Here is a 23350-nt window from a genome sequence, read left to right as displayed (position 1 = left end):
GGACAGTTTTTAAATATGTTTTTAGAACCGACAAGGGAATAGGCCATACTCAACAGTGTAATGAGCCAGAATTAATTAATAATCTGACAGTAAGGGAGAATTTTGCAAACAGTGATCATAATGTGTTCAGGTAGGACTGGGACAATGCAAGGAGAATTTCACAGAGCTGGCCAACAGAGGAGAAGCAGTGGAGGAGGATAGCGTTATTGACCATGTCACCGCAGAGAAGTCAAGAGGGCAAGGATGGAAAATGCACCATGGTCACAGTCACAGAGGATGTTATTCATAACTTTGGTTAGGGCTGTTTTGCTGCTGTGTGGTGGTGAGAAGCTGGATTGGATAGATTCAAACACACTGTTAGGGGAAAGATGGGCAAAGATGGGTGGTCTGATGTTAAGTGGAAAGAGGACTGAAGGAGATGGAGGTGGGTCTCCTAACTGATATAAACTTGGAGAGGGCAGGAAGAGAGATTGTGAGAAGATGCATAGAGATGGTGGTTCTGAGCTATACTGCATGGAAGGCTGCATCCATCTGGGGCCAAGGGGAAGGGGTGATTATAGTGGAAGTAGTTGCACAGAGAGACTCGATTTCAGTCACAAAGAAATCCATGAACACTCAGCAATTGGTATTTGGGAAGAGAGGTTTGAGGAGGCAGTTGGTTACAGAAAGATCAAATGAAAATTATAGAGAGTCGAAATACATCAACCTCAAATAACTCAACAGTTGGCTGAAGAGCAGCACTATCAGATGCCTAGGAATTGGACCCCTGCTTGCTCTCTTAATGAAGAAAATGAGAATGGTGCTAAGAAAGGAACCGATGAGGAAGAAAATAACAACATTGGAAGGGGAAAGAAGAAAACACAACATCCATCATTTACATATGATAAGGATTTTGAAGTACAGCAAAAACTTTGATAAAATATAATGGTGAAACATGTTTAGTATTGTATATTGTGTCTGTTGAAATATCTGCTAATGTTGAGATTCTCATACCGTGAGGGCATCATCTCCATTCCACATGAGAGTCAGGCCGACCTTTACAGCGATACGGGTGTAATTGCTGACTTTCTCGATCATGATCCCAGAATGGGTGTAAGGTAGTGTTACCCTAGGATAAGAAAAGCAAGCTGTTATACCAGTTTTCAACATAGTTTGTAATTTAATGGTCTGACTAACTGTGTAATGATGCGATTATTTACAAATTGATTGTTTCTTTATCCATTTGCAACTCTGTCCAACACACTTAGCTCCACCCTACCCCAGCACAAATTCCAACTCATCCAAAACTCCATTACTCGCATTCTATCCTCCTCACCCATTATCCCATCCTCACCAACCTCTACTCTACTGCAATTTATCTTCCAGTACTATCTAAATGAATGTCCTTCTTTATTTAGATTGACTTGAAAACTCTTCTCGTTTACTAATTCTGCAATATAAAATTCTCCAGAAAACCCATCAACCTTGTTACATATCTCCCCACCTTCAAAAACGTTCTTAAAACTTATCTCTTTGACCACACCTTTAGTGACTTCCCTAAGCTTTACTCGTAACTCCTGCTCTGTGTGCAATTGTCATGGGAAGGCTTGCTATAATGAGGATGCTCATAAGTGTCAGTTCTTGTGTGGGGAAAGTTTCATGCAGCGTTAGTCTGAGATTCACTTTATTGCATTGCAAAACCTCTGCTCTGAAACAAAGATTTTCAAAACTTAGTGAAATGTAGAGATAATCAGCCTCTCTTTGGTTAAAGAGGAAATTAACCCAATAGTAAGAAAGGACATTAGCTTGGATGATGTGGAATCGGTATGGGTGGAGCTGCGGAATACCAAAGGGCAGAAAATGCTAGTGGGAGTTGTGTACAGGCCAGCAAACAGTAGTAGTGAGGTTGGGGATGGCATCAAACAAGAAATTAGGAATGCATGCAATAAAGGTACAGCAATTATCATGGGCGACTTTAATCTACATACTGATTGGGCTAACCAAGCTGGTAGCAATGCGGTGGAGGAAGATTTCCTAGAGTGTATTAGGGATGGCTTTCTAGACCAATATGTCGAGGAACCAACTAGAGAGCTAGCCATCCTAGACTGGGTGTTGTGTAATGAGAGAGGACTAATTAGCAATCTTGTTGTGCGAGGCCTCCTGGGGAAGAGTGACTATAATATGGTAGAATTCTTTATTAAGATGGAGAGTGACAGTGTTAATTCAGAGACTAGGGTCCTGAACTTAAGGAAAGGTAACTTCGATGGTATGAGTGAATTGGCGAGGATAGACTGGCAAATGATACTTAAAGGATTGACAGTGGATAGGCAATGGCAGACATTTATAGATTACATGGATGAACTTCAACAATTGTACATCCCTGTCTGGAGTAAAAATAAAAAGGGGAAGGTAGCACAACCGTGGCCAACAAGAGAAATTAGGGATAGTGTTAAATCCAAGAAAGAGGCATATAAATTAGCCAGAAAAAGCAGCAAACCTGAGGACTGGGGGAAATTTAGAATTCAGCAGAGGAGGACAAAGGGTTCAATTAGGAGGGAGAAAATAAAGTACGAGAGGAAGCTTGCAGGGAACATAAAAACTGACTGCAAAAGCTTCGATAGATATGTGAAGAGAAAAAGATTAGTAAAGACCAACGTAGCTCCTTTGCAGTCAGAATCAGGTGAATTTATAATGGGAAACAAAGAAATGGCAGACCAATTGAACAAATACTTTGGATCTGTCTTCACTAAGGAAGACACAAATAACCTTCCGGAAATACTAGGGGTTTGAGGGTCTAGCGAAAAGGATGAACTGAAAGAAATCCTTATTAGTCAGGAAATTGTGTTAGGAAAATTGATGGAATTGATAAATCCCCAGGACCTGATAGGCTGCATCCCAGAGTACTTAAGGAAGTGGCCCTAGAAATAGTGGATGCATTGGTGATCATTTTCCAACATTCTATAGACTCTGGATAAGTTACTATGGACTGAAGGGTAGCTAATGTAACACCACTTTTTAAAAAAGGAGGGAGAGAGAAAACAGGGAATTATAGACCGGTTAGCCTGACATCGGTGGTGAGGAAAATGTTGGAATCAATTATTAAGGATGAAATAGCAGCGTATTTGGAAAGCAGTGACAGGATCGGTCCAAGTCAGCATGGATTTATGAAAGGGAAATCATGCTTGACAAATCTTCTAGAATTTTTTGAGGATGGACAAGGGAGAACTAGTGAAAGTGGTGTATTTGGACTTTCAAAAGGCTTTTGACAAGGTCCCACACAAGAGATTAGTGTGCAAAATTAAAGCACATGGGGTAATGTATTGACGTGGATAGAGAAGTGTTTGGCAGACAGGAAGCAGAGAATCGGTAAAAACGGATCCTTTTCAGAATGGCAGACAGTGACCAGTGGGGTGCCGCAGGGTTCAGTGCTGGGACCCCAGCTAATTACAATATACATCAATGATTTAGATGAAGGAATTGAATGTAATATCTCCAAGTTTGCAGATGACACTAAACTGGGTGGCGGTGTGAGCTGTGAGGAGGATGCTAAAAGGCTGCAAGGTGACTTGGACAAGTTAGGTGAGTGGGCAAATGCATGCCAGATGCAGTATAATGTGGATAAATGTGAGGTTATCCACTTTGGTGGCAAAAACAGGAAGGCAGAATATTATCTGAATGGTGACAGATTAGGAAAAAGGGAGGTGCAACGAGACCTGGGTGTCATGGTATATCAGTCATTGAAGTTTGGCATGCAGGTACAGCAGGCGGTGAAGAAGGCAAATGGCATGTTCGCCTTCATAGTTAGAGGATTTGACTATAGGAGCAGGGAAGTCTTACTGCAGTTGTACAGAGCCTTGGTGAGGCCACACCTGGAATATTGTGTTCAGTTTTGGTCTCCTAATCTGAGGAAGGATGTTCTTGCTATTGAGGGAGAACAGCGAAGGTTCACCAGATTGATTTCCGGGATGGCAGGACTGACATATGAGGAGAGACTGGATCAACTGAGCTTGTATCCATTGGAGTTTAGAAGAATGAGAGGGGATCTCATAGAAACATATAAAATTCTGACGGGATTGGACAGTTTAATGGCAGGAAGAATGTTCCCGTTGCTGGGGAGTTCCAGAATCAGGGGTCACAGTCTAAGGATAAGGGGTAAGCCATTTAGGATTGAGGTGAGGAGAAACTTCTTCAGTCAGAAAGTGGCTAACATGTGAAATTCTCTACCGCAGAAAGTTGTTGAAGCCAGTCCGTTAGATATATTCAAAAGGGAGTTAGATATGGCCCTTACGGCCAAAGGGATCAAGGGGTATGGAGAGAAAGCAGGAAAGGGGTATTGAGGTTGAATGATCAGCCATGAGCTTATTGAATGGCGGTGCAGACTCGAAGGGCCGAATGGCCTGCTCCTCCACCTAATTTCTATGTTTCTATGTTTCTTGAACTTTGTTCAAGAGCAGATTATACCTGAAGATGATTAGGGAATAACTCAAAACTATGTACTCTCTACTGCCAGGTTTACAATGCAAATGCCCATGATACACATTTTAATGCATTTTCATGGAGAATTACATCGAAAATACAGCACAGCAACAGGCCATTCAGCCCAACCAATCCATACCGGCGTTTGTGCTCCACTCGAGCCTCCCCCATCCTTCTTCATCTAACTCTATCAGCATAACCCTCTATTCCCTTCTTCCTCATATGCTTATCTAGCCTCCCCTTAAATGCATCTATACTATTTGTCTCAAGCTTTCCACATTCTCACCACTCTCTGGGTAAAGAAGTTTTTTCTGAATTCCCTATATTTTTCTGAATTTGATTTCTTGGGACTAACTTATATTGATAGCCTCTAGTTTTGCTCTTCCCCACAAGTGGGAACACTCTTGTCTACTCTCTCAAAACCTTTCATAACTTTAAGGACCTTCATTAGCTCTCTCCTCAGCCTTCTCTTTTCAAGAGAAAAGTGACCCAGCCTGTTCATCCTTTCATGAGAGGTATAACATCGCATTCCTGGTATCACCCTTGTAAATCTTTTTTGCATCCTCTCCAGTGTCTCTATATATTTGTTATAATATATCTAAATTATAATATAACCATAATTGAATGCAGTACTCCAAGTGTGGTCAAACCAAGGTTTGATACAAATTTAGGATAACTTCTCTACTTTTCAATTCTATCCCTCTAGAAATAAACCCTAGTGCTTGGTTTGCTTTTTGATGGCCTTATTGACCTGCATCACTACTTTTAGCGATTTATGCAGTTGTCCTCCTAGATCTCTTTGCTTCTCTACCCCATTTAAATTCTTATTCTCCAAGTAACATGTGACCTCCTTATTTTTGATACCAAAAGGGACATCAACCTGAAACTTTAACTCTGTTTCACTTTCCACAGATGATGTCTGACCTGCTGAGTATTTCCAGCATTTTCTGTTTTTACCTCATATTTATCTGTGTTGAAACTCATTTGCCAATTACGTGCCCATTCTGCAAGTTTATTAATGTCTTCTTGTAATTAGTTGCAGTCCTCCTCAGTATTGACTCCCCCACACCACCGCCCCCCCCTCCAACCCCCGCCAGTTTGGTAGTATCCGCAAATTTAGAAATTGTACTTTTGATCCCAAAGTTTAAATTGTTAATATAAATTGTGACCAGCAGCGGTTCCAGCACTGATCCTTGTGGGACCCCACTTTCTACCTTCTGCTACTCTGAGTAGCTACTCTTTACCCTAACTCTTCGCTTTCTGTCATGTAGCCAGCTAGCTATTCATTCTGCTATCTGTCCCTTGACTCCACTTGCTCTGACCTTATTCATTAGTCGATTGCATGGCATCTTACTGAAGGTCTTTTGGATATCTGGATAAATTACATCTACTGTATTACCCTTGTTTACTCTTTGTTACCTCCTCAAAGAATTCAATGAGGTTGGTCAGCCAAATCTTTCCCTTTTGAAATCCATGCTGACTATTCATTATTATATTTTTGGTTTCTAGATGTTCTTCTATTTTCTCCTTTAGTAGCGATTCCATTTTTCCTACCACTGATATTAAGCTGACTTGTCTATAGTGTTCTGGATATGTTCTATCTCGCTTCTTAAATATAGGTATAATGTTAGCTACTCGCCAGTTCTCTTCCTAACGAATTATTAAATATGTGCAGTAGTGTCTCTGCTATCTCTTCTGTAGGTCCTTTTAAAATGCATGGATGCAAACCATACGGACCAGGGATTTTATCCTCCTTGAATTTGATTTGTTTATTTAATATTTCTCTTTATTTTAAATGGGGTTATATAAGTTCTAATCTCACCTTCCGATGTCATGTCCACCTGAACCGTCTGCCTGGTAAGTACTGAAGCAAAGTAATTATTTCTGCCATTTTGCTTTCGCTGCCTGTGCTTGATTACCATTCTGACTTCCATTTGTTTATTGATGTGCCTGTAGAATATTTTACTATTTTGTTTTATATTCCATGATAATTTATTTTCATAGTTCCTCTTTACTTTCCTAATTGTGTTTTTGGCTTTTCTCCTAATGTCTTCATATTCTCCCTTGACACGCTCTCCACTGCTGTCCATTTACTTAGCATATGCCTCTTTCCTTACCATCAATTTTTCCCTTATGTCTTTATTCATCCATGGTGTCTCATTTGAGTTTAGTTTGTAGCGGAATATATTTTTCCTGGACTCTGTTGAACACTGTTTTAAATGTTTCCCGTTGCGGTTCTACATCATTGTTTGACAATATTGTTATCCATTTTATTTTCCCAAGTTCTATTCTCAGCCTCTCAAAATCAGCTTTTCTCCAATCTATTACATTGGTCTTTGTCATACTTAGAGAAAAAAATCATTGCACAAGAGTGGTTAGAATGTTGTTGCTGCAGAATCCAGAAATTATTTTAAGAGGGAATTAGGTTGGTGTCTGTAAAAGAGAAATATTAAGGGGTATGGGAAGTGAGCAGGAGAATAGGATTCACAGGTTCATGTGGAGAAAAAGACTGGTGCAGATTTGATAGGCTAAATGTTTTGGTGCTGCAACATTCTATGATTCTACAACTCACCTTTCTGCCACCACATTATGCAATGTTCTGTTACATTGTTATATATTGAAAAAAAGCAAAATGAAAGCATTAAATTATAAAATACTTACACATTATCATCGACTGAAATAGTTGAATCAAGTACTTCAACAACTGATCCATCAATTTTCATGACAATTTGAGTGATCCTTGGAAGACCATCAACAGTGGTACGTCTCATCTGGATGTTGAATTCCTCATAAGTACTCAAACATTGGGAAGCGAAGACATAATTGCAGGTTCCAGGGAAATAATAAGTATCTCCATCAAAGGTTTTAAAGTGGTAATTTCCCCAGGTACTGCAAACACGGTAATTGTGGTCTGGATTGTGACCTATGAATTGAGAATAGTGTGCAATTATTTTGAGGGGTGGTGAATTACATAGTGAGTTTTTTTTTAAAACCAAATCTGCAGAGCAGCTGGTTCTGCGCAGTTAAGGTACCGGCTGCCACAACAAGGTCATACTGCAATAGGTTTTATATCTGCCAAAGTAATAGCATTCGTAATGCATTTGTTCACTTAATTTGTCCTTGTTTTAAAACATTTTTTTAAAACTTCCACAAAATGTGATCAGCAAGGAAATGATTGCCTCTGACCACATTTTCCTGATCATCCTTCTGTTTTCGAACCTGGTAAATTGTTTTGTGAGACACAGAGAATGTTGCTCACTGAATCAGACAAAGCTGGCGCAGGCTGGTCTATAAGAACATGCTTCATAGGTTGATTTTTTCAAGTTCCTAAGAGATCCAACTACCAGCTACCAGCTCCTCCCTTTAATGGATTACTATCTCCTCAGATCTCACATCTCCTCCATTGCAATGATGCCTCCAGGAAATCTGATTTCTCTTTCCTATCAAACACTGTTCTTGTCTCAACAGCTTTAAATTCTCTATAAAGCACAATATATTCAAGAACTGGATAACGGTCACATTTCTGGAGAGATGCTATTAGTATCTCTCACACTTGTGGGCCGAATAAAAGAGAAAGCTTCTCAACTGAATGGTTCTCCCTCTCTTTTCTACCTCCAGCTTTCTTCTTCAATGCAATATTTATTGTCCATCTCTCTCTCTCTATTGTAATTGTGCTACTATGGTCATAAATCCTCTGAAATTTCTTCTCTTGCTCCTTCTAATCATCACATGTGATTCTACACTTGTTTTCCCACCTGTGCCCTTACTATGTTGAAATTAAGATTTATCACACTGGTTCTTACTGGAATTCATTCTTTCCCAAGACCTCAACACTTTGCAATTTGTTATCTTCTCTTCCTCCTGAAATATAGTGGCCAATATTGCCCCTCTTCTTATGGCCTGTTACCACCGCAAATCGGCGGTCACGCTGCGGAGTGAAGTGGCCAACTTTTCATGGAATGGCTGCTGCTAGCCCAATTGCCGTCCCGTGTTTTCCTTGCAATGCCCCGATCCTCTCCACATCGCTCCGCTGCTGCCGATCTGTGGTAAGCGCGTCATCACCGTGCGTACTGCCGAAGTACCCCACCGCCAACGGCAACATTCCCCTCCGAAAATCTTTGGGCCGCCCGGTGGTGCCAAAACCTGGTTTTCTTGGTGATCCAGTGAGGCTGTGACCTTCTGCAGCGGCGGTGCGGCTTCTCTTAAAGGGGAGGCTGCACTGCCGCGGTCGCCATGTTGTTTTGCTGGCTGACTGCCATGTCGGCCCGACAATTATGCCCCCGGGTTCAGCCAGGCTGCTAACAGACAGCCTGGCACCCCCTCTTGGGTGCCAGGCCACTGGGCCGACCGAAACCTTCCCTGGTGGCCCAGTGGGCCGAAGTTTTAAAATCGGGGAGGCAGAGCAGTGGTGATACTGCGCCGTGATGACGTCATCGCAGTGGTCACTCTGCACCGCCCCCACCTTCCACCCCTCAAGTGTTGTCACCGCCCTCATTTAGAGCGACTTCCAGAGCTGAGGAAAAAAAAACAACAAAGAGCCAAATGTCGCTCAAGAGGCGACCTGAACCGCAACTGTGGTAAAAACCATCGAAATGGGGTGGGAGCGCCCCGTTTCGGGCTGGAGGCAATTTCTACACCATTGACTTTACCAAAGTGTGGTATCATCAAACCACTACTACTTGATTTATCCCATTTTCTATTCTATTCTTTTGAACCTTGACGGTGTACTGATTCTAGATCTTGGTCCATTAACTAAGTTTCTCAATTGGAAAAAGCAATATCGTTTTACAACTGAAAGACAAATGTACATATTTTTTTGTGTAGTTACTTGTAAAAATTGGAGTTGATGGTATTCCTGGGAACAGCACCACGGTCTTGTCAAACAAAGTAGATTCTGTTGCCTGATCTAAAAACACAACAAAAAATTACATTTGAATAATGAACTAACCATAAAAAGTACAAAAATGTGAATCGTCTCATAGTATAAAGCAGTAACTCAACACTTATACATTACACTGATTTAGAAGAATGGTTATTTAATCAAAGGCTAAGCATCACTATCTTCTTAAATTATGCTGTTTGTTGTCTGTTTACCAATATTGTATTTGTTTGAATTCAATATAAAATACAGAACTATATAAAAGTTCAGTTTCAAGCCTTTAAATTAATGTTCTATGATATGAGCAAATGTTTATCAGGTTCTTCTGTGCACTACTTTAACATATTTATTTAAACTGGCCAATGCCCCATCAGAATAACAGACAGAGCAAAAGCAAAAGTAAGTGTTTGCACCCAATTATCTATAACAATAATTTATAAGTTATAATGTTTCTGTTGGAATGTACTGTTGGTAACTGCTATTTTCCTACATCTCGTTTCTGTTGATAATGGTACTTTTTACATCGTCACGCACAGAAGATGATACTTTCTGCCCTGCTTTAACAATTGTGCATTGCTGATGGTATTTTCTGCCTTGTTATGTCCCTGGTGCATTGATGATAGTGATATCTTCCAGGCACTATCCATATAGTGCGTGTTTTGCCTTGTTTGCGGGCATTGTATTAAACAGAATCCATAGAAAGGGTGTGTATTATATGAAATGAGATCGAGAAGTTCAGAGAAAATATAAGAAAAGCAGGGCAATAATGTTAAGTGATTTTAATTTTCCCAAGAAAGGCCAAGATAGACTGGGATAATGTAGTGGTCAAAGAATTAGGTTTTAAGGAGGGTCTTAAAGGATGAGAGGAAGGTTGAGTGGCTTAAGGAGCGATTTATTTTCCCTTTTCAACAGCTATTCCATGTTCTCCTCCAGAACCCTTCATTCTTACTTCCATCATCATTTGTAAAATATGCACAATAACCATTTACACCTCTGCTGGATCCATCGCTTGTTTCTTACTTGTCTCATTATTATCTCCTTTTACTTTGCACCATCAACACTTTTGTCATTTAATCAGCCCTGTCCATCACTCTATCACAGACCTCTTTTGTTCTTCCCCTGGCTCTGCACTTGCTTAAAAGCCATTCATCTCTTACATCTTTCAGTTCTGATGAAATGTCATAAACCTGAAACGTTAACTGTGTTTCTCTTTTCACAGATGCTGCTTGACTTACTGAGTGTTTCCAGCATTTTTTGTTTTTATGTCAGCAATGTGTTTTTACTAAAAAAAAATTAACACACCTGAATCTACCACAGATTTAGAAATAAATGCTAAGTTTCAATGAACATTGCTATTTTTAATTAGACATGCAAACCATGACAATTCTAAGTTATTCTGTAAATACATTTACTCATTTACAAAAAAAATCCATGGTAACATTAACAATTATCAATGCAATTTATATTGAATTAGAAATCAGACTAATTAGGAACATGCAGGTTAACTCTTTTATACAATAATCAGCAAAACAATTTTTTTAACTGAACATGGGTTTGATGCTCATTGAAAATATTCCTCCCGAGTTGGATTGATATGTAACATTCAGCATGCTTTTCTGTTCCCAAAATGATATTCACATTTAACACAGCCTTGCAACAAGAACCACAAAGCAAAAGCACCAGCAGACTGAAGCCTTTCAGATTATTCTATACTTATAAAAACATTTCACTTATTTACCAAGTGCATTCTTAAAATTATCAAAACATTATGAAAAGGAGAACATTCTTACGGTCTAAGGCGACAGAGCCATAACAGTAGGAGATTATCAGTATGAGGACCCATACTGATGCATCTCTACTTGTCCCCATCTTGTTCAAAGCTCGGTATGAGCTACCGAGGTCCCTGGAAGGTGCTGGTCACCTGTGGCTCAGTCTTTTATACAGGAAAATTTGGCACAGTCTCCACCTTACAAGTGTCTTTCGGGCGGAGCTCAAAAAGATAGAATTTGTTTTACTCCAAGTGTAAACAGTAAAACACTACCGAGATCTGATTTCTGGAACTTGTAGCAGAGATTGTTTGCTGAACGGGAGTTCAACCTTTGTGGTTTATTTATTCAATAAGAAACAAAATTCCATGCACAAACTTATCGAAAAACAAATCTGCGTGCAATAGCAATAATTAGAAAATAATTATTTTGCATATTAAAGAAGACAATTGGAGTAAAGGGTAATTTAGGTCCAATTTCTGTGTTTGACCACTACTTCCACAGGGACACCAAAGAGCATAACATTTAGAATTTAAATAATCCCATGCTGCTAAAATCCATTCTATATTGAACAAGGTATGCATGTAATTGTATGATTAAAGAAATATAACAGAAATGTTATTAGTACCTTTGTAAGCTAGAACAAATGCTTCATCTGGTAATAACAAAAGTTCTGCAAGCAACTAAACAAAGATCACAACAATCAGAATGCAACTGACAGGGTGACAATTTATTTTAATAATTTGTAGCTATTTGCAAAGCAGTCTTTGAGAAACATACACAGAGTCTGTTCTCTCTAAATACATCAATGCACTGACTGCAGCAATAAGAAAAACCATGGATGCAACTGCATCTGGATTTAAATCTTACTCAGACTAACAGCTGAAAAATCTGCTCTACCAACTGTAAAGGTCCCAACTGCTCTGAGCTTGGGCAATCTTCAACCCAGTTCCACAACACAGATGGACCAGAACTTGTCACAAATTGACACTTAAATGGCCAATCATACTCAGACATAGTACAGGGTGGCTGGTGTAGGAAATAGATATGCCAAGATAGTTTAATAAAGATGCTCTTCTGAATTTTGAGTGGACAGTATAGAGAACATTTTATTCTGTTTGCAAGCCATGGAAGTAGTTGATAATGAGCACAGGGTGCAAGAAGTGGAAGCATTCTGTTCCCCAGCATTGGCATTCCATGTCCTATAAGCACAAAAACAACTATATATAATGTAAATATATATAAAAATTATTGAGTTTTTTGCATCTGTCAAATTGTGGCACATTGCACATTGAGATCAATGGGTAATGCTGTAGCAGTAAAAGTCAATATTTTTACTTCTTTTAAAGATTGCAAGGTAACCTAAAAATCGATTTTACAAGCATGCTTACTTGCTCCAGGAGTTCTATTGAAACATCCCTCAGGCTGTAACAATACACACATCTGAAAGACATACAGACTTGGACTCTCCTCTGAATTAGCTCACAATTTGGTGCGGATTTGGGGGTGGTAAACAGAGGAAAATGTGTTATTAAATGCTACCGTTTACAAAAAAAAGTACCTGAATTCCTCTCCATTTCCCTTTAATTTTGGGTTTTCCTTACCGTCCTGGTTTCAGCGGGAGTTTACCAAAGTCTCCCGAGCTCTAAAGGGGCTGCAGGAACAGAAAGCTCTACGTACACAAATCTTTGAAGATGGCAGGACAAGTTGAGAAGGCTGTTAAAAAAAGCATATGGGATCCTTGGCTTTATTAATAGATTCAGAGAGTACAAAAGAAAGAAAGTTATGGTAAATCTTTATAAATGGCTGGTTATGCCCCAGCTGGAGTATTGTGGTCAATTCTGGGCACCGCACTTTAGGAAGGATGTCAAGGCCTTAGAGAGGGTGCAGAGATTTATTAGAATGGTACCAGGGATACAGGCCTTCAGTTACATGGCGAGACTGGAGAAACTGGGGTTGTTCTCTCTAGAATATAGAAGGTTAAGGGGAGATTTAAATTTTGAACTGTTTTAATAAGGAGAAACTGTTCCCAATGGCAGAAGGGTCAGTAATCAGAGGGCACAGATTTAAGGCAATTGGTTAAAAAAAAGACGAGATGAAGATAATTTTTTTTACAGACGGTGGAACCAAATTGGATAACAACTTTCAAAAGGGAATTGGATAAATGCTTGAAGGGGGAAAATTTGCAGGGCTCTGAGGAATGGGACTGATTGGATAGCTCTTTTGAAGAGCTGGCACAGGCATGATGGACCAAATGGCCTCCTTCTGTGCTGTGATTCTATAACAGTCAAAACCTCTATTGAGCATTAGTACCTGCCACTCCAGAAGCAACCAATGCTCTAAGAAGCTCTTCCTGATGTTTTGATGTTGCATGCTATTACCTGGATTGTCACAGTGTCCAGGGTGTTATGCAGCTCCTGAGAAATTTCCTGTAATGTGTTGCAGATGTAGGTAATGAGCTCCTTCCACTTATCCATCATTTCAACTATGTGTGTGGAAATCATCTTCACTGTTGACACACAAGATCGATGCTCCTGAATTGTTTTTTGAAGACTGGGTCCTTGAGATCTGGATTCCTATGCTTCTTAGCTTCCCCACCTCCTCCACCACCACCACCACTCCCGACCCCCACCACCCCCTGCCTCCCGTGCAGGAATGTTAGTTTCCTTCCCATCCACTCCAAGGTCCTCATTTGTACTTGGTGACTCACCTGGTGATAACCCTTCTAACTTTCTAATTGCTCACAAGTGGATGTCTCTGTGCTGGTGTTTGTGCAGGTCAGATGCTGCGATGCAATTAGAGGCAACGTGGCAGCAACTGTGATCTGGAAGTGCCTGGGCGATCATTTGCAGTGGCTACCCTCTTCCTCCAAGGTATCCATTATGATATGAAAGACAGAAGAGCTTGTTTAGCAGTGCACACAATCTGACCTGAGCATACATCAGGTTAGAGACTGGCATCACATGTACTTTAGAGGCTAGGCTTCCCGTGGTGAATCACTGGCCACAAGTGTACAAGAGTTAGGGCAGGGGGATAGAATGCCACAGGTGCCAGACCACCAGAGGGCAAGATCAAATACTAGCTTTGCTGCAGCGGACTCAGGTGCTGATTTTGAGTGTCCAGACTAGTGAAGATGCCTGATGGGCATACACCAGGAACTGCTAAGTGCACTAGACAGTTTGCTAGTGAGCTTGCACACAATGGATCAGAGCATGGAGGAGTCCAACTCCAACTTGTGTCAAGCTTCGCACAGAGCATGGAGACCATACTGTCCAAGGTTGAGAGTGGTGAGCTCCATGACCACCAGTGGCGCCCACCATGATGAAACCTCAGCTGGCAGTTCTGACTGCTTCCATGGCAATGCACACTTCTGCCATGCAAGCTCAGACAGTTGCTATGTTGGGGCTAGTGTTGACAAACGCTTTCAGTGTCACAATGCTCCTGCATTCTGTTCTTGCGCAGAGTAGTAGGAGCGCTGATGAGCAGTCCCAGGTGACTGGCCTTGGCTCCATGGGAAGGCACCTGCTTTCATCTCAGGATGCCAGCATTGCCTGCTCTCCCACCACCCACTCCACCAGTGCCCTTGTTTGTGCTACAAAGCCTTGCGGAGCCTCAGCCTTCTTAAGCAGTGCTTCTCGGACATCTCAAGATAAGAGTAATGCACACAGTAAAGCCTGCGTCGGTACGGCCTCCTACCCCTCCGTCTGGGGCCTCTCCTCTGGGGAGGATCCACATTTGCCCTAAGCTGTCTCTGCAACCAGCACCTTTCAAGTCGTCGCCACAGGCGATGTGGTGTGCCATCACTGCCTCCATAAATTTCCAGAGGTCACAGCGAAATGCAACTTTCAAACTTTTCCGATATGGAACCCAATAAATGTTTCCGAGATACTAGTACTGAATCTGACGAGTCAACAGCAGTATGACGCCAACACCCTACTCTCTATGTGAGCATCAAACACAGTACTGACCGAGATCTTTGAGCCCTGGCTGCAACTCTCTTTAAATAACGCCCCGGATTCATTTCTCCGCCTAGTTCCGTCCAACCTTTTCAGGCGTCGTTGACGCCAGCCGTTAAGTGAGGCAGCAAGAGTGAATGTGGTGAGAAGGGCGCCATGGAGACATTGCATGCGTACTGATGTCATGAGTTCCATGGCGTTAGCTGGTGGTATGTTACGTTTTAACGCCTTTAAAAAATGACCACCGAATTTCGTGTCAGACGTGAACAACACCCAGCGCCACTCCCAACTGTCTAACTTCCAGTTAACACCTAATACTGGCATTATCAGCAAGTGTTAGCAATGGAATTTCAACCCCCTACTCTTTCATGAAAGGGCCTGAGAAATTGCTTATTATTGCACTGAGTGATTTATGTCATTTAACTGCCACTTGTACCTCTGCAAACATGCAGGTAATGGAACATTATAGCTAGCAGAAACCAGAAACATGATTCATTTCTTAAATAAGTTAATCTGATTTTACTGATGGCTCATTGTTGTTTACACTGGCAAAATCTGTCTTACACAAAATATCCCCTCAGCTGCGCATATTTTTGCTGTGTTAAAGACATGGTGGATTTGAAACATGTAGTGTTAAATCCAATCCAAACCATTATTCATCACTATTTATGCTATTGTCTGAGACTTATTCCAAAAAAATGTGATTAATGGTATTAAAATGTATTCTTTACAATTCATAAATAGGAGCAAATAGAATCAAGGTGGACCAGGAACAGCATCCTGTTTGCTGTTGTAAAATGTTACAATAGAAGAACAATGTTAATCAGATTGTCCTTAACCTCCTGGGTGCACGACAGGGCTGACTGCACAATCCTGTGCTCCTCGCAAGAAGCCATATTCGCAGGAAGCATAGGTCAAAATCAGGGCTATAATATAGTAGCTATCTCCAAATTGTATTTCTTGGAAATATGGCTTCCCTGCTGTGAACAAGAGCTCATCCTTCTCAACTCTGCTTTTGCAAGTGCAGGACGAAAGGCTTCCTTATTATCCATGCTGACAGCAGAGGTCCATTGCACATCCAATTCTGCATCATACTGTAAAAGCCTCTCCCTTAGCATCAAGCACCTGAATTGGTTCTTGAGGAAAGTGAAATTTTGCTCAATAACAGCATCTCACCTTGTATTTGTGGTTCTACTTGTGTTTTGTTGAAACCTACAGATGTGTAAAGGACCATAAGCTACATTTTTAGATCATAGTCCATATACCTTGACATCAGCCTTACAGCCAGATATTACAATCCAACTGAGAATAAAGGTATCACGTGATGATCCAGGAATTGTGTGAATCTTTCATTGCGCACTACAAAAAAACAACCCATTAAACGACTCGAATGACTAGAATGTAATGCGAAGGAACTCAATTATGAAATAATTTGAATTGTGACTTTGAATCAAGAGTAGATTGTATTGTTAGACTTAGAAACATTGCCTGAAGCTGCAAATGCAGGCCTGATATTAGGCATTAGGTCACACATTGTTAAATTGAGTTAAATGAGTTGGTTTAAAATTCAAAATTCTCCTGCTGCAATCCATGTAATTATTTCACTGAATACTGAAAATGGAAGGAGGAGAAAGATAATGGCCGGAATTTTCCAGGGTGCGATGGGTGGCGGGTTGGGTGGAAAGGTTGTTATTTTTGACAGCGGGTCAGGAACCCCAGGCGCATCGTGGCACCGACCTGACCGGAAGTGGCAGGCAACCCAATTGAGATGATTACCAGGTAGTTTACAGGCCTTTTTACACTTACTTTTTAAATCTCTCTGCATGGCCTCGGGATTTACGCAGCTCGGGAACCACATCTGTCAACCTGAGGCAAGAGTTCAGTGGCCAGTGCTCCAGCTGATTACTTGACAGTAGCAAATGCACAGTAAAAGCTCCCACATGGCAGATGATCACTTGCCTCAGGCAGAAGCTGTTGCTCAGTCCATTTCCAGCACAGATTCTGCAGGCTGCAAGTGTTTCCAGCAAAGTATCCATCCAGTGTCACCTCATTGGAAGAAATCTCTCACCACTGACAGAGTACTTCTGTCATCTGTACTTCACCTGACATCTATTCCATCAACATGGGTACTGTTTATACTGTCTCACCTTGGTCCTCAGAATCGGACCACGATCGGTCCCAACACCAGCAGCACCAAGCACACCAACACCAACCTTCTTCGGAATCACCTGATGCTGCACAACACAGAGGGCATCAGCACCCAAGCAAATTGCTGCCCAGGAGGCCAGGGATGGCCTCATCATGGCCAGATTTACTTAACTTTATGCTTTGCTTTATCATATGGCTGCCACATGATGCACCAAGTTGGCACCACCCCACACCAACACCATAAAGCATCCCGACAAATGACCAAGTCATTCTATTCACACTCATCGCCATTATGGGGGGGTACCGTTATGTCTCACCATTCACTGCAACTCACTAAGCCCCTTCCAAAGGTGCACACCGGAAAGTGTTGAAAATAACATTTTTATGTTTGACACCACATTAACAGAAACTTTACATAAACATTGGATAAAACACCCAAATCGCTACCCTTGTGAGTTATTAGTTTGTATGATTGCACTAGGATGAGGGTGAGTGTGAGCGCTGCCTAGTGAGATGGGGATATGAAAATGTGGATAGAAGGATGGTGGACATGGTGTAAGGATGTGTAGGAGTAGGGTAGGGAAGGCAGAGTGATGGGGGATGTGATGAAAGGTACAGCAGGATGCAGTTGAGTGTGGTTTTGTACTAATGTTTTCTGATCTATTAAGATCATTGAAACGCTTGCGACACTGGACCGAGATCCTCCAGACTACATTCCTGCTTGTATACATCTATCAATCCAACGTGACATCAAAAAATCAACTTATCACCCGTATGCATTCTCTTAGTGAGTGTCTTGTGTGCCATTGCCTACCCTACTGATGTCACGCAATACTAACCCAGTGGCTGCAGCATGGCTGGTGGAAGGCTGCTGACTTTCAGTGGGGGACACTGCAAATGGCTTGCTGGTCGACCTTGAGAAGCTGGTGGCTGGGAGTGTCAAATCAATCTTCTTCTTCACTCTCCTCTCCCTCTTCTTTGTCACCAACTGGCTGGGCTAGCTGCATTTCTTGGGTGTGTGAAATAAGGAAGGCACAGGGGTGGAATTGTGGTGACGGAAGGGTGGGAAAGCATGAGGTGCATGCCAGAAGGAGAATAACGTACGAGGATACCATCATCTTGTATCTTTTCAGCCCCGCCACTGGCCAAGGGTTCAGCCATGCCCCTGCCAAAAATGGTCTGCACTGTCTACTTCAAGAGGGTGAGGTGAGGCTAGGAATCCCACATTACAAAAGTGACTACACTCCAAAAGTATTTCATTGGCTGCAAAGCGCTTTGAGACATCCAATGGTCATGAAAGGCACTATATAAATGCAAGTCTTTCTTTCTTTCTAGGAATGGTAGATGTGCCTCATGATTGGTGCAGATTGTTGGTCGGTGAGTGATTGGGGGTGGTGGTCATGCATTGAGCAGTGTGTGAAGCTAATGATGCAGTTGGCAGGAGACAGCTTTTGAAGATGCATTCGCTAACTGTGAACACTGGTCTGAAGTCATGAAGCCTCTTTTGGCACTGGAGTCAGGTGGTGGGGGCGATACTGCTGGCAGTGATGGCCTTAGTGATGTACTCCCACATCGTTTTTTCTGGAAGGCTTCCTGGCTCCAGTGGGTAGAGGGCCGCTCTCACAGTGTTGACTCCCTGCACAAAGCAGGAGTGCGACCCTGGTTGCCCCTTCTCTGGCTTGCTGAGCCATTTGTGTCAGTGTTGGTGCAGTTTTCCCATTTGTTGAGGTTAGGAAGGTCATTCTGCTTTAACAGCTGAATATCCCTAAAAGGCAGAAAGGGCTGAAAAATATATGATTCACTGCATTTTATTTTGTACTGCTTCAGTGTGCATGGCCCCTTTAATTCTCAGAACACTTAATTGCCCACAGTTCCCTGTGAGCTCCACAACTTTGCTCACAGAAGCTGAGGAAGCTCCAACGCTGGATAGAAACTTTGTTCCAGATCCCTCCTGCAATGCCACCAGGACGGTGCTGCACAGAAGGTGAGTGCTGAGCCACTTATCTCCAAGCCCCCCTCCCCCCCACAGACCAATTTCATTCAGTTACCGTTGCGGCCATTTATAGCAAACGTTAATTGCAGTTGCCGTTAACACCGGGTGATTTGATGCTCTGAAAGCCCCTGTCAACACTGGTTCCCAAAGCCAAGGCAGCAGCCACCTGAGCTTCGATGGCAGCAGTGTGAGCTGTCATAGAAGCTGTCAAGAGCTGTCAACAGAAGCTTCACTTTGGTGCGTAGCAATGTCATGGAAATGACCACTCATTCTATGTTGGACAGAATGGTCACCATGCTTTTTGTACAGCTCTAACACAAGTTGAAGTTGGACTCTACCATGCTCTGAGCCATTATGTGTAACCGCACTGCCAAGCTGCCCATTACATCTAACATTTTCTGATGTATGCCCATTAGCCTTCTTCGATCGCCTGCACCCTTGAAGTCTGCATCTGAGTCCTTTGCACCAGAACTTTTATGTATTTTGACCCTCCAGCAAGCTGGCACCTATGGTGTCCTATCCCCAGCCTTAGATCCTGCATACTTGTGACCGGTGCTTCACCATGGAAGACCCCTTCTTTTGCCTAGCCTCTAATGTATGCTCTGCACCGGTGCTTGCTAGGGTCAGATCAAGTGACGTTGCATCTTCAGGAAGGGTGTCTTCTTCTTGCTGAAGTAGCACAGCAGCTTGACATTTCCAACACCTGAAATGAAAGAGAGGGTCATGGGTAGTAGCTGTAGTTTGTTATGCAGCATATGTAGAGTGAGATACAAGGGAAAAACGAGGATGAGGGTGTGAAGAAACCCTGTGTAAAATCTCCTCTAGCATTGCTACTCGCCACGGCCATAACTCTCCCCTGCCCATGTTGCTCAGCACATATTGTTCCACAGGGGAGAGGGTGTGATAGCAGGCAGCCTCCTGCTGCACGTTGTGCACAACCTTCTACTGCATGAAAGGAATGTGTCAGTAACAGCTTGTGAATTGTTTTGAGAGTGTTCTTGTCAAGGTAAAATTGTTTATTTGTTGTGCGGAAGATGTGAGGAATGGGAAAGTGAGTGTTGCAATAATGGTCAGAGTAAGAGATGCCAACTGCGAGTACATGGAGAAGGAGGTGGAGTGAAGTGTGGTGTATTGATTGCGGGACAGCAAAGGGAAGAGGAGGAAAAGATTGTTGTGAGTAGTGTACCTGCAAGGTGGTGGAGGTTTGAGGAGAGCATAATTAAGGTGAGAGGTACAATTCTTAATGCGGATTCCACCCACTAAGGGGCACAACAGACATGACCTTCAGCGCGCGACAAATCTTAGAAAAATGTAGGGAGCAGCATCAACCTCTGTATATGGCTTTCTTTGACCTCACACAGGCCTTCGACTCTTGTCAACCATGAGGGATTATGGAGTGTCCTTCTCAAATTTGGCTGTTCTCAAAATTTTGGCATCGTCCTCCACCTGCTTCACGACGACATGCAAGCCGTGATTCTTACCAACGGATCCACCACAGACCCAATACAAGTGCAGATTGTGTCATCATACCAACGCTCTTCTCAATTTTCCTCACTGCAATGCTTCATTTCACCTTTAACAAGCTCCCCGCTGGAGTGGAGATAATCTACAGGACAAGCGGGAAATTGTTCAACCTCTTGGCGCATCCAGTCCAGATCCAAGGTTGTTCCAACCTCTGTCATTGAATTACAATATGCAGATAACACTTGCTTTGGGCACACATGGAGTCCGAACTCCAAACCATAATTGATACCTTCACTGAAGCGTACAAGAGTCTGTAAGACAAAGGTTCTCTACCACCCTCCCCCCGCCACACAGTACTGCTCCCTGATTCTCAAGATCCATGACGAGACCTTGGACAATGCAAACCACTTTCTATACCTTGGGAGCCTACTATCAGCAAGGACAGACATCGATGACGAAGTCCGACACTGCTCAGTGTGCCAGTGCAGCCTTCTGCCGCCTGAAGAAAAAAATGTTCGAAGATTTAGATGAGGGGATTAAATGTAGTATCTCCAAATTTGCGGATGACACTAAGTTGGGTGGCAGTGTGAGCTGCGAGGAGGATGCTGTGAGGCTGCAGAGCGACTTGGATAGGTTAGGTGAGTGGGCAAATGCATGGCAGATGAAGTATAATGTGGATAAATGTGAGGTTATCCACTTTGGTGGTAAAAACAGAGAGACAGACTATTATCTGAATGGTGACAGATTAGGAAAAGGGGAGGTGCAAAGAGACCTGGGTGTCATGGTACATCAGTCATTGAAGGTTGGCATGCAGGTACAGCAGGCGGTTAAGAAAGCAAATGGCATGTTGGCCTTCATAGCAAGGGGATTTGAGTACAGGGGCAGGGAGGTGTTGCTACAGTTGTACAGGGCATTGGTGAGGCCACACCTGGAGTATTGTGTACAGTTTTGGTCTCCTAGCCTGAGGAAGGACATTCTTGCTATTGAGGGAGTGCAGCGAAGGTTCACCAGACTGATTCCCGGGATGGCGGGACTGACCTATCAAGAAAGACTGGATCAACTGGGCTTGTATTCACTGGAGTTCAGAAGAATGAGAGGGGACCTCATAGAAACATTTAAAATTCTGACGGGGTTAGACAGGTTAGATGCAGGAAGAATGTTCCCAATGTTGGGGAAGTCCAGAACCAGAGGTCACAGTCTAAGGATAAGGGGTAAGCCATTTAGGACCGAGATGCGGAGGAACTTCTTCACCCAGAGAGTGGTGAACCTGTGGAATTCTCTACCACAGAAAGTTGTTGAGGCCAATTCACTAAATATATTCAAAAAGGAGTTAGATGTAGTCCTTACTACTATGGGGATCAAGGGGTATGGCGAGAAAGCAGGAATGGGGTACTGAAGTTGAATGTTCAGCCATGAACTCATTGAATGGTGGTGCAGGCTAGAAGGGCCGAATGGCCTGCTCCTGCACATATTTTCTATGTTTCTATGACCAGGATCGCAAACCAGCACCAAGCTCATGGTCTACAGAGCAATAGTGATACCCGCCCTCCTATATGTTTCCGAGGCACAAACTATATACAGTAGGCACCTCAAAGCACTGGAGAAGTACCACCAATGCAGCCTCCGCAAAATCCTGCAAATCTACTGGCGCACCAACACCAGTGTTCTCTCTCAGGCCAACATCCCCAGCATCAAGGCATTGACCACGCTCGATCACCTTCGATGGGCGAGCCACATTGTCCGCATGCACGATACTAGACACCCGAAAGAAGCACTCTACTCTGAGCTACGTCACAGCAGGTGAGCCCAGGAGGGCAAAGAAAATGCTGCAAGAACACCCTCAAAGCCTCCTTGAAAAACTGTAACATCCCCACCGACTCTTGTGAATCCCTGGCCCAAGACTGCTCAAAGTGGTGGAGAAGCATCCGAGTGCTGCACTGTCGGAGGTGTCGTCTTTCGGATGCGATGTTAAACCGAGGCTCCGTCTGCTCTCTCAAGTGGACATAAAAGATCCCATGGTATTATTTCAAAGAAGAACAGGGGAGTTATCCCTGGTGTCCTGGCCAATATTTACCCCTCAATCAACATAACAAAAAAACAGATTATCTGGTTATTATCACGTTGCTGCTTGCGTGCAAACTGGCTGCCGCGTTTCCTACATTACAACAGTGACTACACTCCAAAAATACTTCATTGGCTGTAAAGCACTTGAAGACGCCCGGTGGTCGTGAAAGGCGCTATATAAATTCAAATGTTTCTTTTCTTTCTTTTATGTTTTAGGTCACATAAGATGTCATTTATAACATTTCAATGCTGCGGCAGGAGCGGAAACCTGATTGGAGGGGTTCAATCAGAGTAGCATAGAGTGGAAAGATGGGCATGGATTTGGGAACCGACAACATGTTTAAGGGCTTTGGAGAAGAAAGGGAGGTTGAAAATGGGGCAAAGACAAGGGTGGGTTTGTTGAGGAGGGGGATGATGATGGCAGATTGGAAGGGGAGGGGTACAGTATCTAAGCAGAGGGAATGGTTAAAAATATCAGCTAACACGGGGATCTGGAAGCAAAGTTGAGAGGTCAGTGGTTTGGTGGGAATAGGGTAGATGGAGCAGGAGGTAATTCTCATGGACAATATAAAAGCAAAATACTGCGGATGCTGGAATCTGAAATAAAAACAGAGAATGTTGGAAA

General features: G+C 42.7%; 1 protein-coding gene across 1 annotated transcript in view; it reads right to left on the bottom strand.

The window, feature by feature from the left end:
• Positions 1-23350, bottom strand: part of LOC139279613 (mucin-2-like) — a 442102-nt gene that overhangs the window by 180603 nt on the left and 238149 nt on the right. Inside the window, exons 3-5 of the mRNA XM_070898728.1 lie at positions 9284-9361; positions 7117-7378; positions 994-1108 (exon numbers count right to left, since the gene is read on the bottom strand). Of these exons, the coding sequence (XP_070754829.1) occupies positions 994-1108; positions 7117-7378; positions 9284-9361 (455 nt within the window). The remainder of the gene's footprint in view (positions 1-993; positions 1109-7116; positions 7379-9283; positions 9362-23350) is intronic.

The sequence above is a fragment of the Pristiophorus japonicus genome, chromosome 14 (assembly GCF_044704955.1).
Source record: "Pristiophorus japonicus isolate sPriJap1 chromosome 14, sPriJap1.hap1, whole genome shotgun sequence".
Taxonomy (NCBI): Eukaryota; Metazoa; Chordata; class Chondrichthyes; family Pristiophoridae; genus Pristiophorus; species Pristiophorus japonicus.
The sequence above is the reverse complement of the archived record's forward strand: the minus strand, read 5'-3'. Positions and strand labels throughout refer to the sequence as shown.